The sequence below is a fragment of the Aedes albopictus genome, chromosome 1, assembly GCF_035046485.1.
Source record: "Aedes albopictus strain Foshan chromosome 1, AalbF5, whole genome shotgun sequence".
In the NCBI taxonomy this organism is placed as follows: domain Eukaryota; kingdom Metazoa; phylum Arthropoda; class Insecta; order Diptera; family Culicidae; genus Aedes; species Aedes albopictus.
This window is the reverse complement of record NC_085136.1, coordinates 323,756,439-323,773,151: the sequence shown is the minus strand read 5'-3', so window position 1 is coordinate 323,773,151 and position 16,713 is coordinate 323,756,439. Positions and strand designations below refer to the sequence as shown.

Below are 16,713 nucleotides of genomic sequence, written 5' to 3'. Positions count from 1 at the left end.
CTATGGACATTTTAACTTTGTTTCTTTTTATTCCAAGCTCTCGAGTTGTTTTCGAGGATCTTACATATTGCATAACCAGCGAATCTTTTCAATAGGGGATTTAATTGGATGGTTTAGCGATTAAAATATAGGGCACTAAACGCTACAGTTGCTTAGGAAACACAAGATATCTACTCATGAGACAATTTTTTTTTCTGAATTTTCCAGGTTTTCCAGAAGGGTGCTTTTAAAGTTTATAATTAAAAAAAAGCTTTTTTTAGAGCTTTTTGGGTTAATCACAAGAAATTGCTTTTACATTCCTGCTTAAAATGGATTTCAAACACTCTTAAAAATCAAAGAAACACAGACCATATGATCGTTGAATTCCTTACACTGTTTTGAAATTGAAATTGGATGCCTGTTTTCTATGCTGATGTTATGTCGAGATTTCGCAATTCAGTCCATGATTCTTTCTTGAATTCCTTGGAGGATTCCTCCTTGGATTTCTACCGCAATCTCCTTTTAATTTCTTCGCAGTTGCTCACAGAATTCATTCCGCGAGTTCTTCCTTGAATTCATCAAAGGTTTTTTCTTCCTGGAGTTTTTTTTTTCTTCCTTTCTATAGTTCTCCCAAGTTTTTATCCAGGTGTTTTTTACTTATTTGCTTCCAAAAATAGTGCTTTACTAGATTTTTTTCGGTGTTCCTGTTCAACGACTCTAAAATTTGAATTGGAGGAGGATTCAGGATCAGAATCAAAATGAAAATGGACGGAAACGACAATTCTCGTCATTTTCTACAAATTACAAGCTAATTTGTTGAGAAAATTCAAATATTCACGTTAATTGAATAGGTTGATTTAAGGCACATAGCATAAGTGGAACTCCATAGTCAGAGCGAAACTGTTATATCTTCGATAAAAGGCGTCGAACTGTCATTTATTTTGGTAAACAAAAAACATCTGATTCAACCAGTATTCCAGTTTGGGGCCGTTCATAAACCACGTAGACTTTTTGGCGGGAGGGGGGGTTTGGCCAAAGTCTACGCTCCATACAAATTTCAAAATTTTTGTATGGACAAAAGTCTACGAGGGGGAAGGGGGGTGTCTGAGATTGCCAAATTTTGATCTACGTGGTTTATGAACAGCCCCTTTTGGCAAAGAATACAGGAAGATTGGCATCTGAGATATGCGCAAAACTCCAGTTAGCCTAGTGGCGGGTTCGATTCCCGTTCCGGTCGGGAAAATTTTCTCGACTCCCTGGGCATAGTGTATCATTGTACTTGCCTCACAATATACAAATTCACGCAATGGCAGGCAAAGAAAGCCCTTCAATTAATAACTGTGGAAATGCTCAAAGAACACTAAGTTGAAGCGAGGCAGGCCAAGTCCCAGTGGGGACGTCGAGCCATAAAGAAGAAGAAGAAGATATGCGCAAAACTACCTGCTGGAAATCCATTTAGGCTGATACAAATTTAATTTTGACTTTTTGTCTCCCCCCCCTTCAAAAATTTTTGGCTCAAAATGGCATTTTGAGGGGGCAGATAAAAAAATATTTATCGAAATATCGAGTCTTGCTAAAAATTCTTTAACAAATCCGATGAGTTTTTAATATTTTTCTGATTAAATGCTTTATTATTTTCATCCCCCCCCTCGATCAGCCAAAGAGTGGTGGGACAAAAAGTGAAATAAATATTTGTAACGGCCTTATTCATTTTGTCATAAATTCATTGAAATCTTCGAAATAACACACTCACATTTCACATATCGATCTCCCTTTATATTAAAAGTTATAAAACGCATTTTCGACTTAGACCAGCCAAGGGCTGAAAGTCTCTTTAATAAAGACAAATCAATCAATCAATATTATTGACTTGAGTTTACAAAGTTTTATTACAAATTATGTCCTATTTTAGATCTACACGTGTTGCTAGTCTAGATCTATGAGATCTTTGTTTTACTTCACAGCAATGAAAAATGGTATACATGCTGAAAAATAGTATGGCAATAATGTTATAATGCATTTGACATTTCGATGACCTGTATACCAGCGTACGAACTCGAAAAGGCATCAACTTTTTGAGCCAGAGTTCCACTTATGTTTAAGGTTAGGGAATCGCCACTGGTTCTTTCGTGATTTCTGAGGGTTGTTGTCTACCAGAGATCCTTCTAGGATTCCCGCGGTGTTTTTTTGCGTTTTAGAGCACCTCCTGGTGTTTCTTCTAGAGGTTTTTCCCGATATGCTTCCAGAGTTTTTTTGCAAGATTCCTCCCGGATATCCTTCCAAAAATTATTCAAAGGTACTTCAGGATTTTTTCTTAGTGTTTCGGGATAGCTCACCAACAGTTCCTCTCTGTATTTTAGCAGTAATTCTTCCAGGGATTTCATTCAGAGAGTTTTGCGATATTTGTCAAGGATTTCCCCGCGGGTCCCCGTAACGTGGGTAGATCACCTTATAATGGTGCGTTACGGTGTAAGATCTACCATAACAAATTTTGATTTCGTAATTCTCCTGCTTGGTTAATTTAAATGCAGGAAAATTATAAGATCGACATTTGGTTTACTTTTTTGTGTTTTGTTTGATTTTTATATTTTGTTTTTTCATTACTAATACACCATTTGTTTCAGTGTTATTTGTTAAATTTTAACTTTAATATAATAATGATTTGTTTCATCGCTGTTCAGGTAAATAAGGCTATAATTGTAATGAAGGGTAAATTTAAATTCAATATATCATAATAACAATATTTATTATTTCAGGTAAAATCAGGTAATTGGTCAACTATATAATAAATTATATTTAAATTACATAAAACTTGGGATTTTGGGAGGGGTAGCATAAGGAAGCTAAATGAACTGGTTTCTGGGCAAATGTTCGTGGGGTAGCCAGACTTTGTCACGAGACAACAACCATCGTGTTGTCTTCCGAAGGTTTCCAGTGAATTTAGCTTACCCTGCTACAACAAACCATCAGGTAGGTCATTCCCTGCCGGTATGACTGTGCAGCCATAGGTAATCCTTGAGCTGATGATGGGTACTCAATCATCATCATCATCATTTGTCAAGGATTTCCCCGCGGGATTTCGCCTGAAGTTCCTTTGGAATTTCTCCTCCTTTAAATTTCTTAATATTTCCATCCGGGATTACTAACTCCCTCACCTTTTTCCTAGATATCCTAGTTTTTCTCTAGATTTCTTTCGAAGTTTTTTTTCGAACTTTCTCATACGTCTGAGTGGATTTTTCCACAAGATTTTACCGATATTTCACCACGAATTTCTTACAAGGAATCTCATAAGTTATCGCAGAAGACATATCTCGAGAAAACCTGTAGAAAATAATGTCAGGTGGATCACTGCAAGAATTCCGGTAAACAACTTCTATGGAAAGCCTGGAAAAAGCCCTGAAAGAAATCACGTGACGAACTTCATGAGAAATATCAGCAATAACTCCTGCAGAAGTTCTAAAAGGCACTCCAAAAAAAATCTTAGGAGTAAGTTCAGTGTAAATTCAGAAAAACTCTGAGAGACATTTCAGGACCAACACCGGATGGAACAGAGTTGGGAATACTCACTTCCTACTACCTCAGCTATTTTATTCCCAACACTGTCTGAGAGTAGTCGTGGGAGAAACTCCGAGAGAAATATCAGGTGAAATTTTAACAGAAATTCCCCGAAGATCGTTTGCATGTAGCCTTGTTGTTTACGATTCGGATTACATCAATTTCTTGAGCTTTCCATGGGTGGATTGACTGAGTTCAAAATAGGGGGTTAGGGGATAGCTTTCTGATTTATGACATACTGAAGGCATCCCTCCAGGAGTTCCCCCCAAGAGATGTTTTCTGTGATTGTCGGGGAGTTCTTTATCAGATTCATTCGGCGGTTTATTTAGGATTTCTTCAGAAGTTGCTTCTGAGATTCCTACTAAAGAGGTTCCATCTGGAATTTCACCAGGAGCCTTTGTTAGGATTTCCCCAAGAAGTACTTTCCGGATTTCTCCAGAAATTCCTGTCGGAATTTCTTATGGAATTCTTTCTGCGATTCCTCCAGAAATTTGTAATTCAAAGGCGTCTGAGCGTCAGACCGTACCGAGCTCTCGACGCATACTAGGGTAATTTTCCAATTGTTGCTCGGCTAAAAATTTGCCAATTACTGCACACCTCATAAGAATAACATGGAGTGTGCAACAATAGGCGAGTGTTTAGCCGTGCAACAATGGAAAATTACCCTTATTAGACACCAGCAAAACAAACTGCCTGGTGGCTAGGTATGCGGAGTGCGGGAGTAAGTCTCCCCGGATAAAAAATTACCATTCATTACATGGTAAATATTATTAACACTGGTTTTATCGTTCACAATAAAACACATAGGAGATATATTTTTACTTTTTACAATAGAAATCAAACCCATATAGTTCGTACAATAAGTGAACATTAGCTTTATTAGTGACTAATTGATTCGATTGTTTTTCAATAGTTCTATAATAATTTAAAGTTACTATCAGTAAAAATTAATTTAAGTTGTTTTTAAATAGTTGCAAAAGTGCCTGCAACGTTTTCATGGACTTCTTATTAAAAAATAGTTTATTTGTCAATTACACTTAAAAACAATTCGTAACAAATAAATAACAATAAATATTATTGTTGCTTGGATCATGTTTGTATAATCAAATACAAAATCACTTGACATATTTTTTATAGTTTTCGTTTTAAATTTGAATACAATAGATGTTAATCGCTTAAGCTTCAACGACTGACAGACGTCAAGCCAGAGGAAGTTCTCAATGAATAACTGAGGAAGTACTTATAGAAAACTAGCTGAAAATCAGGTTTTAGCCAAGTGAGGATGTTACGACAAGAAAAAGATGAACATTGATTGTTCTAATGTTTTCCAATTAATTAAAGGAATCTAGTAAATAGTAAACTATCATTGATAACAAAACAAATACAATTAGTTTAATGGGGTCAATTGAACCGATGCTAAAATAAACATGCAATAATATTTGTTGTTATGTAAACAGATTTCGCTTTTGAAAAACCAGAGAATTCATATTTCTCGCTAACATTTTTTCCCAGCATTTACAGATACTAATGGCCACATGAATTGTGAACGATTTATGGTATGGATCATACGACCTGAGGTCTGACTTGTGATATTTGGCAGTTATTTGAAAAGATTGAAGATAGATCTTATCAACAGCTGCCAAGCAATACATACCAGACAGACATCAGAGTGTTTGATTCTTATCCTAAAATGTGCATATCATTCTGGCAGCCGTTAGTGCTCGTAAATGCTGGATATAAATGTTAGCGGAAAATATAAATTCTATGGATTTTCTAAAGCGAAAACTGCTTACAAACAACAACAAATATTATTGTATTTTTATTGTAACAACGATTCATTTGACGCCATTCAATTAATTGTATTTGTATTGTAAGAACAATGAAAAAACATTAATATATATTGTTTTCTTTTGAAAATTGCTCTAAAAATGTCTCATAAAAACACAATACATTCTATTGTTTTTCGCGAAAAAGTGTATGAAAATTTTCTCAAAATTTTATGGTTAAGATACATAACGACCACCATTTTTTATTGTAAAAGTGCCATTTACCATTCGCCGAATGGTATAGAACAATAGGGGTGATGGTGAGTGTGCTGTGTAAATTACAATACGTTTAATGGTGAATATTTTTCGAAAAAATGGTGTTGTAACAATAAAATTTATCGTATTTTTATGATATTTTTTATCAGGGTCGGCTTCATAAAAATAATTCGCTCTCACTTGTAGTTAGTGGGCACAAACAGGAGTGTGTTGTGGATTGGCATCTAAGCCGAAAGAGAGATGAGTTTGTGAAATAGGAATGTTCACGGTGCGGCTTCGGAGTCAATTTGGCTTTCTATTCCGCAGAATCATTACTTGTTCTGTGGCTTAGTTGGCTAAAGCGCCGGTCTAGCGAATACGGAGTCGTGGGTTCGAATCCCACCAGAACGCGAGTTTTTCACAAATTTCATCTCTTCAATTTGTCAATTAGCAACATTTCGTGCCTTTTAATTACAAGTTTTTTCATGTATGTTTCAGACATACCAGCAAATCTGGTAAAATGCCAGTTAAATGAACAATATGTGTCATTGTCCTCCAGAAATTACTTTCGAAATTTGTATAGGAATTTGTCCCGAGATTTATTCTATCTAGAAATCCTCCAGAAATCCTTCTGATTATGAAAGATATTGTGGAGCCTCGTAGCCGTGCGGTTAGGGTCACCAAGCTTCTAATCGCACCACGCTATGGGGTGAGGGTTCGATTCCCGCTCCGGGCGATGAAACTTTTCATGAGAATAGTTTCTTCACCGTATCCACTGGTGCATGCTCCGTGTGTCCCTTGTCTAGTGTTAAGTTCCATATTCAGTCTGTACAGCCTCTGGCTGAAGACGGTGTCCGCGTCTTTTTTTTTTTTTTTTATATCGAACAATTTCCCCTAGTATATTTCCCTGATTTCCTCAGAAATTTATTGCAGGATTCCTCTCGAAGTCTAGGAGTTCCTTCATCTGAGATTATTCTAAAGGCTCCTTCAAAAGTTCCCTCTGGGAATCGCTTAGGAATTTCTTGTGAGATTCCTTGAATTTCTTCCAGCATTCCTTCTGAGACTTGAAGTAATTCCCTACAGGATTCCTCCAGGAGTTTTGGGAATTTTCGTGATTCTTTCTGGTATTCCTTCCAAGATTCCTCTGGCAATTCCTAACGAGATTCTCCTAATAATTTGTTTTAGAGTGTATTCAGATTTTTTCCGGGATTTCCTGGAAAATGGAATCCCGGAATAAACTATTGAAGGAAATCCAGAAGGAACTCCGAGGAAATTCCTTACAAATCAGTTAGAGGAGTTCCCTAAGAAATTGTCGGAGGAATTCCTCAAGGAATTCCACAAAAAACTCCTGGTAGAAATTCTTACAATTCTCCTGAAAGAATTTCATAATAAACTCCATTTGGTTTCCATTAGGAACTACTAGCTAGCAGAACTCCAGAATGAGCTTCAACGATTTGCAGGATGGAACTCCAGATGGAATTCAAAAAGAGTTCCTTGATGAATCCCGAAAGGAGTTCCTGAAGGATTCCCGAAAGCAGTTTCTGAAAGATTCCCAGGTAGAGTTCCCGAAGGAATCCCGAAAGCAGTTCTTAAAGGTTTCCCGGAAGAATGTCATAAATGAACCTCAGAAAGAATTGCTGGAAAGTACTGGAGCCAGTGCTGAAAAATTCATTTCGTCATATCTAAATTCAATCACCTACAGCTCATTTTAGAAGATATACCTGAGAATATGGTATATCAAAAACTTGTGCGGCTAGACCAGTTGTGCAAGAAAGTCACGGAAAAAACGATATTTTTCGAATATCTAAGGTAAATGTCACGGACTACCTTCGAAATATGCCAATGATATTCACGGTGAATATCATTTGGCATTTTTCAAAGGTAGACCGTGACATTTACCTTAAATATTCGAAAAATAGCGGTTTTTCCGTGACTTTCTTGTAGAACTGGTCTAGCCGCACAAGTTTTTCATACACCATATTCCCAGGTTCAGCTTATAAAATGAGGTGTAGGTGATTGAATTTAGATATGACGAAATGAAATTTTCAGCACTGACTGGAGCTGGAGGAATCCCGAAGGAATACTTTCCTGAAGGAATTTCAGAAGGAGCTCCTGAAGGAATCCCTGCAGAAATCCCGTAAAGAACTTCTACTTATTTCTTCTATGTAGATTCGTTTCCGGGATTCCTTCTGGTATTTCTTCGGAGATTTTCCTCACAGATGTTTTTTTAATGTATTCCGAAGAAACTCCTGGAGTAATCCAACATAAAATTCTTGGAGCAATCCTAAAAGAAATAGGGTATCGCGCCACTTGGGCGGTGGCTTCTATATTCGTCTGTTTTCCACTATAACTCAGTCAATTTTGAACCAATTGACTTGAAATGTTGTACACGGGTAGATACTATACCTATCTCACCACATTCCAAAAGTTGTGTCAATTGGTTCAAATTTGACTGAGTTATAGTGGAAAACAGACGAATATAGAAGCCACCGCCCAAGTGGCGCGATTCCCTACCAGGAGGAATTTTGAGAGCAGTTCCTGGAGGAATTCGTGTTTCCGCTGTGATTATATGTGCCATATGAGCTTTTAGTTTTGTCCATTAATACAAAAACACATAGTATCAACAAAAGCTGTAGCTACACATTAAATATTTGTAATTAAAACATTTGTACAGCTTTTTTATGTTTTTCAGGTATAGTGGAAAAGTTGCAATAAATTAGAGAAGATTGAGTTCACTTGTGAGTTTCATAGAGTTGTATGAGCACTTCTCCAGATTGTAACTGAGAGCCTGGTTTATCTGTTTTTACTATTTGAGAACGTCCAAGAATTACATCATGCAAAAATATGCACTTTTGCTGATCTCAACAGACTTCTCACTCTGGACTTTCTTTGGCTAAAATGACTTTTTTTTTATTGTAGGTATTGAAGAGTTGCAAACTCTGAGTTAGCAGTAGTTTTCACAGAAACAAAAATTTTAAAAAAAATGTGGTGGGAACTGCAGACATTTTTCTTCCACAATACCACTTCTGGTCAGTGGGGTGCGAAGCAAATTTGGTAAGCACAAATTCGGTAAAAATAAATTGATCTGGAAGATCGAAATCTTAGTTTTTCAGGTAAATTTTAGGAATATAATATTACATGAAGCTTGCCGAAAATGTAAATTTCATTATTGTAAGAGTATGTTGGAAAATAATTCGTAGCAAATTCGCTTTCTACAGGTATCAACCACAGGTAGATACCAACCTATTTTTGCATAGTTGAGTCACAAAAAAATACGTAGTTGCGCAAATGTGCGATTATCCTTGCATTCTGTGTCAACCCAATAACCATTTCTGGATTCTCCAAGACCCTCGTCCACAGATAGATTTGATACGGTGCATTTTCTTACCTGACGTTCTCGACGGCAATGGAATCCGATTTCCCTTCCTGCGGGATCGCCTCACGTACGACCGGGACGAGGAAAACGAAGCACTCGGCATTTTTCTCTGTTGGCTGCTTTCCTCCTCTGCCTGCCTTCCCGCCCTCCTAGGTGCGGGATTCCCTGTTCTCGTCGCCTTTTTGTTGATACTTGAAATAGGTCTGTGCTGTCTGGTTGTTCTTGGGGGTTTATTTTTGACAGACACACCACACAGTCCTTTTCCTATTATAGATGTATACCTATGCCTATGCACTCTTCTCCTAGCCAGAAGTACAAATCGATTTTCCAGCTGCTTCCTTTCTCTCTCTTTCCGATGGCGCTCTTATGGGGGCTACTGCACTCTTTCACATCTCACCGGAGCTGGAAGCGCTTCCTACTGCTGCTTCGACGGCTATTAGCTCATCTGGTACAAGATTTTCTTCTTCCACAGACATTGCCACTAAAATTTTCATTCTGCACCAACTTTCCGGAAATGCTTACTGGACACAAAAAGCGACCCCAAAAATACCGATTATATGAATTCACACGCACTGAATTACTCGACCACGGAAACACATTCAATCACTCCTTTGCACATAGTAGTCCGTGGAGGCCCTTCCACTTTTCCTAGGCCTTTGACGGAGTTGTGCAAAGCTTAGTTTTCCGAAGTACACACACCCGTCACGATTATCGAACTCGTACACTGGCCGTTCCCTTCAATTCGTGGGCTCCGGAGGTGCACTTTTGGGCCCGATTTGCCAAGATTTCAACACGAAAGCAGATCAATTCAGCGCACCACCAGCAACACTACCGACAATTTGTGGTCGAACAAAGAAGGCGACGACGACGACGACGACGTCGACGACCAAAAAACCGTGTCCAGCAGTCGCAGCAGCAGTAGCGATGGTAGCGATCGGTACCAGTCCAGTGCGGCGAGTCGACGTCGAATTGGATGCGGCCATTTTTCAACGTTTCGAAAGCATAATACACACAAATACACTCGATACACTGAAGGAAACCCCCATCCTCAAATCGACTGGGAAGCAAGAGTCCGTAATTGAATGATACGCGAATTCGATTTAAGCTGAAGTTATAGACCCAGGTCTTATAAAAATCGATAGAAAATACGCAACCTTGCTTTCCTGCGATTGATTACTAGTATTTAGTTCTTTGTAGTTATCAATTATCAGTATCGTTTATCATTAACTATAATTTCAAAGCACGAATAGGATTATATTTACTAACATAGGGTAAACCAGTCGATTAGGGGATGCCAATTTCTTTCAGTGCACTCATCCGTCCGACACCGTCTTTGTCGGCCGCGTTCCGTATGTGTGCAAGTTCCGCGAATGTGTGTATACACCGCTTCTCACTCTGGTTCCCAGCGACGACGGTGCTGGATGCTACCACACTGGTACTGGCCTACCTACTGCTAGCTCTGCTGGCTATACCGACCGAGCGAGGGTTGCTTGCTACTCGCTCATCAGCTCATTCATCAGAAATATACACAACGTTCCTAGTGCACACAGCTATGCTGTGGTCTGTAGTCTATAGCTTTCGACCTTTTTTTTTTGAGTTATGCTTCGGTGCCGAAACTGTGCTGCCAGGTATAGAAAAGGTCCTGTTCAAAGACGTTTTTTTTTTGTATTTGATATACAATTTGATAACCCGGCGATACTAGCAACTTTTCAATTGAGTTAATTTTTAAGTTAATAGTGCTGTTCTTTACTGTCTATGATCGCAAAACTGTCCCATATGAACAGGAAATATGGAAATGCCATGCGATAGGTATAGGCAGTTCTGCTCATTGGCAGCATCCATTTACTATACGTAACGCTAAAATCGGCATTTTTCGACCCCCCTTCCCCCCTTCGTAACACTTTTTTGTATGAAACCCCGAAATTTTTTGTATGGACCGTAACGTCCGACGATACTTTCCCCCTCCCCCTAGAACGTTACGTAATTTGTGGATGGCACCTTATTAATTTACACGACTCGTTGAGACGGTTGTCACGATTCATTGAAACGGTTGACAAACTCTCTGCAACGCACTCTATTTGGCCAGTTGGCAGCATCTGATGCAGTTCCGTGTTTGATGTTGACGACGACTTCGTAGGAGATGTAGTCCAAACTTGCTTTTTCTTTCCACACTGGTACCAAACATTTAAAGGAAACTATATTCCGATCCGAAAGTTTCTTCGACCATTTGCTTAAATTTTTTGTCGGTTACATCGGGAGCTATATTGGATACGAATAGTGACGCGTTGGAGAATACTTTAGGTTGGATGGAATGATCAAGCCTGGTGGATGTAAACAGTGATGAGTTTAACACACTTTGATTGCTATCGCCACTTTATCTCAACTGAGATGAGGATGCGTCCAAACTGTCGAATTTCTGACTTAGCTCATCCAGCACTCGATCCTTACCATTTCCATTTTAAACTCAGCGACTTCACTGGTGGTTGCACTCTCAATGGTACTCGAATTTTTAGTAGATCTTCTTGACTCGGTAGCATTTGTTGCATATCCAAAGAACATTCGGATTCATACATGCGATCCCTTCCGCTGCTGACAAACCTACGTACAATGCTTGAAATTCACTGCTGGTAACCACAGGATCATTGCAAGAGATTGTGATCATAAGCAAATAGCAGAGGATCCGAAAACAAACCCTTATTGTTATACGGAAACTGAGAGTGTTCCAAGCAAGAAGATCTCTACACTCACACGCTCACAGAGAAAAAGCAGCTTAGAACTCTTCGGGAGTAGGAAAACAAAGGTCATTTCAGAACCCCCTCCCCCCCCCCCCCCTATGTAACGCTTTTTGTATGAAACCCCAAAAATTTTTGTATGGATCGTAACGCAACGCTGGACTCCCCCCCTCCCCCTATAGCGTTACGTAATTTGTGTACAATGCCTTACATGGAAGAGAAACGACCCAAACTGTAACTTCAAACGACATTCTGATAATCCGCAGCATTTAAAGTCGGACAGTCGTCGTCCGGAAAAAACCAGGCAACTTGAAAATGGCGACGAAAGTGCTGTAAGTGAACCTCCATCATGTTCAGCGCGCCAGTCCACTTTAAGATTTCCATAAATATGTAATTTCTCTGAAGGCTAAGCGGCACTTGTAACTTGAAGCTAGTGTGAGAATGCATGCAGGTTTTGAAAAACTTATCCATACGCAATCGAGTCTACCTATATGTACAGATGAGACAAATGGGTGGACTCGTGCATCTCCTACACAGTTTGCTCCTTTGCAGTCCCATGACTTGTTTCCTGGTTCCAGATACCTGAAACAAACCTCCGGTGGCTCGTGGAACGACAGATGACATACGCACCAGCCTACCTTAATCCTCCCTACTTTAACGGAATTCTTTACGTCCGCCTCAGGTAGCTTCCAGTCCCTTCCGTAGCCTAACGGCTGCGGCGGCCACCTGTACCTCGCACTGTTGCCACAGTGCCGTGACGAGCTCTTCCACTTCGGTGACCTCGTATAGGTTTTTCATCTTCAGAGTCGCCTCTTGTGTGAGGGCTCTCACCTCTACCTCTTCGCTAAGGACCTTTTTCGCCAAACTTCTGTGGGCGGTGCCCTTGCGCTCCTTAACGCGCTTCAGTTCCAGGATCATCTCGCCCGTACGAGTACGACTGATACTGCACACACCGGCTCCCAGATCCACGAACTTGGCGTCGCTTCGCATCGCCTGCAAGACGTCCGAGTACTTCGACTGTTCGGTCTTGATGACGAGCGCGTCACCTTTCAAGCGCGCCGCTTGGCACCTTCTCTTTTACGCCTTGATTTGCCGTCCCTAGCTTCCTCGACCTGCGGGTTTATCTTCTTCTTCCGCTCGACCTTCGACACAAGAGGATCCTCCCCTTGGTTCGCCTCGTTCTGCTCTCTGGTTGCTGAGGGCCTAACAACGGTCGCAACCCCTTGCTCCCATCCTTCCAGGACGGGCCTTTTCAGGCCCACCCTTCCCAGCTTTCCGGGACACCTGACTGGGGTCCGGCTTGCCGGCATTACTGCCGACCTTCGCAGTTAGTATCCTTTCGACCTTGCGGGCATCGCCAGGCAGCTCCTCACCTGAAGGCTGCTTCAGCGAGTGCTTATCACGAGCAGCCGCAACCAGCACACCTTTTGGACTACCTGCAAAAGCGAAGGCCACCGTCTGGGTAGACTTCGTAACCTTTACTTTCACAGGTTCCGCCGCTGCTGCAGTCTTCATGAGTCTCACGTGATTCAGCTTGGCATCGTCCATCGACTTACGAAGTCACAATCAAAAACCAACTAGATGCTAATAGGTGTGACCGAACACGACATGATTTTCCTAGGAAGTTATGTCACGATAAACGGGGATACCTGCGAGGTTGTGGAGGAATTCATTTACCTCGGATTCTTTCTAACGGCTGAAAACAGTGTGAATTGTGAATTACGGCAGCATAAAAAGAATTCAGGCTCTAGAAGAAAATGTGACCAACATTTAAGGACTGGATCGTCTACGGAACGGACACGGTACATGGACCATGCTCGAAGAGGACCAGCCACCTCTCAGAGATTTCGAGCACACGTGCTAAGGACGATCTTTAACGGCGTGCAGGAGAATGGGCTAAGACGACGGCGAAGGTCGGACCACGAGCCCGCTGCACTCTACGGCGAACCCAGCATCCAAAAGGTGGGCAAAATTGGAAGGATATGATGGGCAGGGCATGTTGCAAGAATGCTGGACAATCCTTTAAAATTGATATGCACTACTGATCCGGTTGACGCAAGGAGCAAGGCACGATGAGAGCGGGCCTGGTGTGATGGTTAGAACAGTTGACCATCACGCCGAGGACCTGGGATCGAAAAAAATTTGAGTTCTTCCTTCGGAAGGGAAGTAAAGCGTAGGTTCCGAGATGAGTCTAGGGCTAAAAATCTCGTTAATACCTGTTAATACTGATAAAAAAAAGCAAGGCAGAGAGTCGACCATCTGGCTGAGGAACCGAGCAATGAAAAGAACCTTTTCCAATATTCTGGCAGCACTGACGGCATCCCTTTTTTGTTTTGTAGTGCCGTCTTGTTTCCACCTGCAGGAAAGTTTTTGCCTCACAACCCACCCCCGCACAATCACTCACACAATCACAATCGATAGCCAAAGATTGCGCGACCGACCACAAACATCCAAAAAAACAAACGAGATAGACCAACAGTGGCCCTTTCGCTTACACTCGCACTCGTTTCTTGCCTTCCTTCCTGTGTTCGTTCGTAGACGGCAGACCCCCACAAAACTTTCCGCACTCTTTTTCACGCGCGCACTTGTCGTCCCACTTTGGCAGCCTAAATTCAGTCCAGGCCCGATCGTTCGGTCCCTTGCACTCCACCGGGGAAAGATTTTCTTTTGGCACTCACTCCGGGGCCATCACATCACAGCACAAACCTAAATCTTGTCCGAATCCGAATTTTTTGATTGAATTTTCCGCACCTACACGCACGCTACGGCCGCCACAAACAGTCCTCGACGGTGACGCACTGGACAAACTGACGAACGACACTAGACACAACCCGGAACGACGCACATAAATTGCACAATTTTTCACTTTTCGCGACTGCACAGAAATTTGCTGCCCACAATGGCACAGTTCCGAGACACGAATTTACTTCGACTAGCGCTGCCAAGGTGGTGTTGGTTTTGTTTCTGTGCAGCGGCCATCACGCAAGAAACGAGTGCGGTGCATCTCGTACGCACACCAGCAAGTGATTGTTTTGTAAACCAACAGCACCAACACAGCGACAGAAGGGGGTTCCGAGCACGTTGGCCGAATCTTTTGGAATCAGAATGGAAGACTTTTTTATTTTGAGATCTTCAATATTAAATCCACAAAATGTGTTAAGTGCCCCGCACAATAGATACGTTTGCGTGTGCGTGACAGTAGTTTGACAGATTTCCCATGTGATAGGTACGAAAATACTCTGTGCCCAAGGAAGTCAAGGCAATTTCCTTTACGGAAAACTTCTGGAACGACCCGGGATCGAAACCGTCTCCCTCAGTATTTATGATCATGCTGGATATCCACGCCTTTACTGCCGTTCTTCTGCAAAGTAACGTAAGCGACATTTACAATTTCGGTACATTTTTGGTAATTATACATTACCACTGGCACTTACGTCACTTCTCAGAATTACGGCAATTTAGCTGAGAATATTGAGTTGTTATTGAGTTGTCCAAAAAATGTCTCACGAAACCTAATGCAAGCCTATCCATATACGTGAGAACAAAAGATGTTTACAAAGTTCTTACAGATAGATTAACACGGGAAATCTGAACACAAACCACTACCACACAGGAATTTGGATTGGTCAATATGGGCCCTCCCTAATAAACCAACACCATACACGGACCGTAATGTAGACGGTTCAACAATACCGCATACTGTTCGAACTGTATCCCAGATGGGTGGTCAAGCACATCTTATGGTTATCGTTTATGGGGTCGATCGCATATCAGCTGAGATGCTCAAAGCTGACCCCGAAGTATTCGCACAACCTCTCCTCTCCTCTTCTTGGCCTAACGTCCTCCTGGGACAAAGCCTGCTTCTCAGCTTAGTGTTCTATGAGCACTTCCACAGTTATTAACTGAGAGCTTCCTCTGCCAATGACCATTTTGCATGCGTATATCGTGTGGCAGGCACGAAGATACTCTATGCCCAAGGAAGTCAAGGAAATTTCCTTTACGAAAAGATCCTGGACCGACCGGGAATCGAACCCGTCACCCTCAGCATGGTCATGCTGAATACCCGTATTCGCACAAATACTGCCAGAGCCGTAGCGTGGGGTTGGCCAGGTTGGCCCCCGCCAAGGGCGCCAACCTCAGAGGGGCGCCGAAAAGGCCTAAGGCTAGAAGGAAACTGGATGATGCTAATTATAATTATTATGTTTTATAAAGAACACTTTACCAGATGAGTTGACTTTCGTGTTCAATCGGATGTTGCCTATGTTTTCTGGAATGTTGTCAAGATTTCACTGTTTATAATATTTGAGATTGATAATATGTTTTTTTTTTCATTTTTCAGTATTCTCAAAAACTCAGATTCCTCTAGTTTATTCTAAGCATTTACCATGATATGAGCAGGGAGTTTATCTACTATTTTGTTTTGAGAAACCATTTTCAAAATTCTAGTTTCTTTCTAAAAATTCCTAAACATTCTCACTGGGGATGTTTTGAGATTACTTCCGAGGGTTTTCTTCGCATTCATTGAAGTATTTATTTTATTCCTTTAGAAATTCAGGAAGTTATCTAGAATGTTTTTCAGGAATAAGTCAAACGATTCCTCCTGATATTTCTCTAAAGATTTTATTAGATAATTTTACCTTAGTTATGTCAGAGTTTCAGCAGATATTCTTACACAAATCTTTCAGTGATAAATTTGTAAATTTTCTTGAAGGATAGCCTCAGAAATTCCTCCTACTTCTATTTCACATTTTTTTCCTGGGTTTCTCCTGGAAAATCTTAAAAAAGGGTCTTTATAAATTTTCCAGAATTGTCTTCAGAAATCTTCCTAAGAAGATTCCTGCAAAAATATCTACAAGGTTAACTTTGAAACCCTTCAGTAATTTGTACAGATTCCTTTCGAAATTCCTGCAGGGATTTCTTCAATGCCTTTAAGCATTCGTTCAGAAATTCTTCCTGTTATTTTTTTAGAAAATATTTTATAGATTTCTTTAGTAAATAATTTGACCAAATATTTTTTCAAAAAGTGTTCTATAGATTCCTTCGGAAAAAA

General features: G+C 40.7%; 2 protein-coding genes across 3 annotated transcripts in view; both read right to left on the bottom strand.

The window, feature by feature from the left end:
• The window catches only part of LOC109411503 (F-box only protein 11), a 53,843-nt gene extending 39,194 nt beyond the window's left edge, over positions 1–14,649 (bottom strand). The window contains exons 1-2 of one of the 2 annotated variants that reach the window (XM_062847245.1): positions 14,159–14,649; positions 8,944–9,452 (exon numbers count right to left, since the gene is read on the bottom strand). In XM_062847245.1, the coding sequence (XP_062703229.1) occupies positions 8,944–9,034 (91 nt within the window). In that variant the 5' untranslated portion in view covers positions 9,035–9,452; positions 14,159–14,649. Of the gene's footprint in view, positions 1–8,943; positions 9,453–14,067; positions 14,085–14,158 lie in introns of those variants that run through there. The other variant, XM_062847246.1, reaches the window with a different exon arrangement.
• LOC109415927 (cyclin G) overlaps positions 1–16,713 on the bottom strand; it is a gene marked incomplete in the record, with an annotated part of 220,614 nt that overhangs the window by 137,066 nt on the left and 66,835 nt on the right.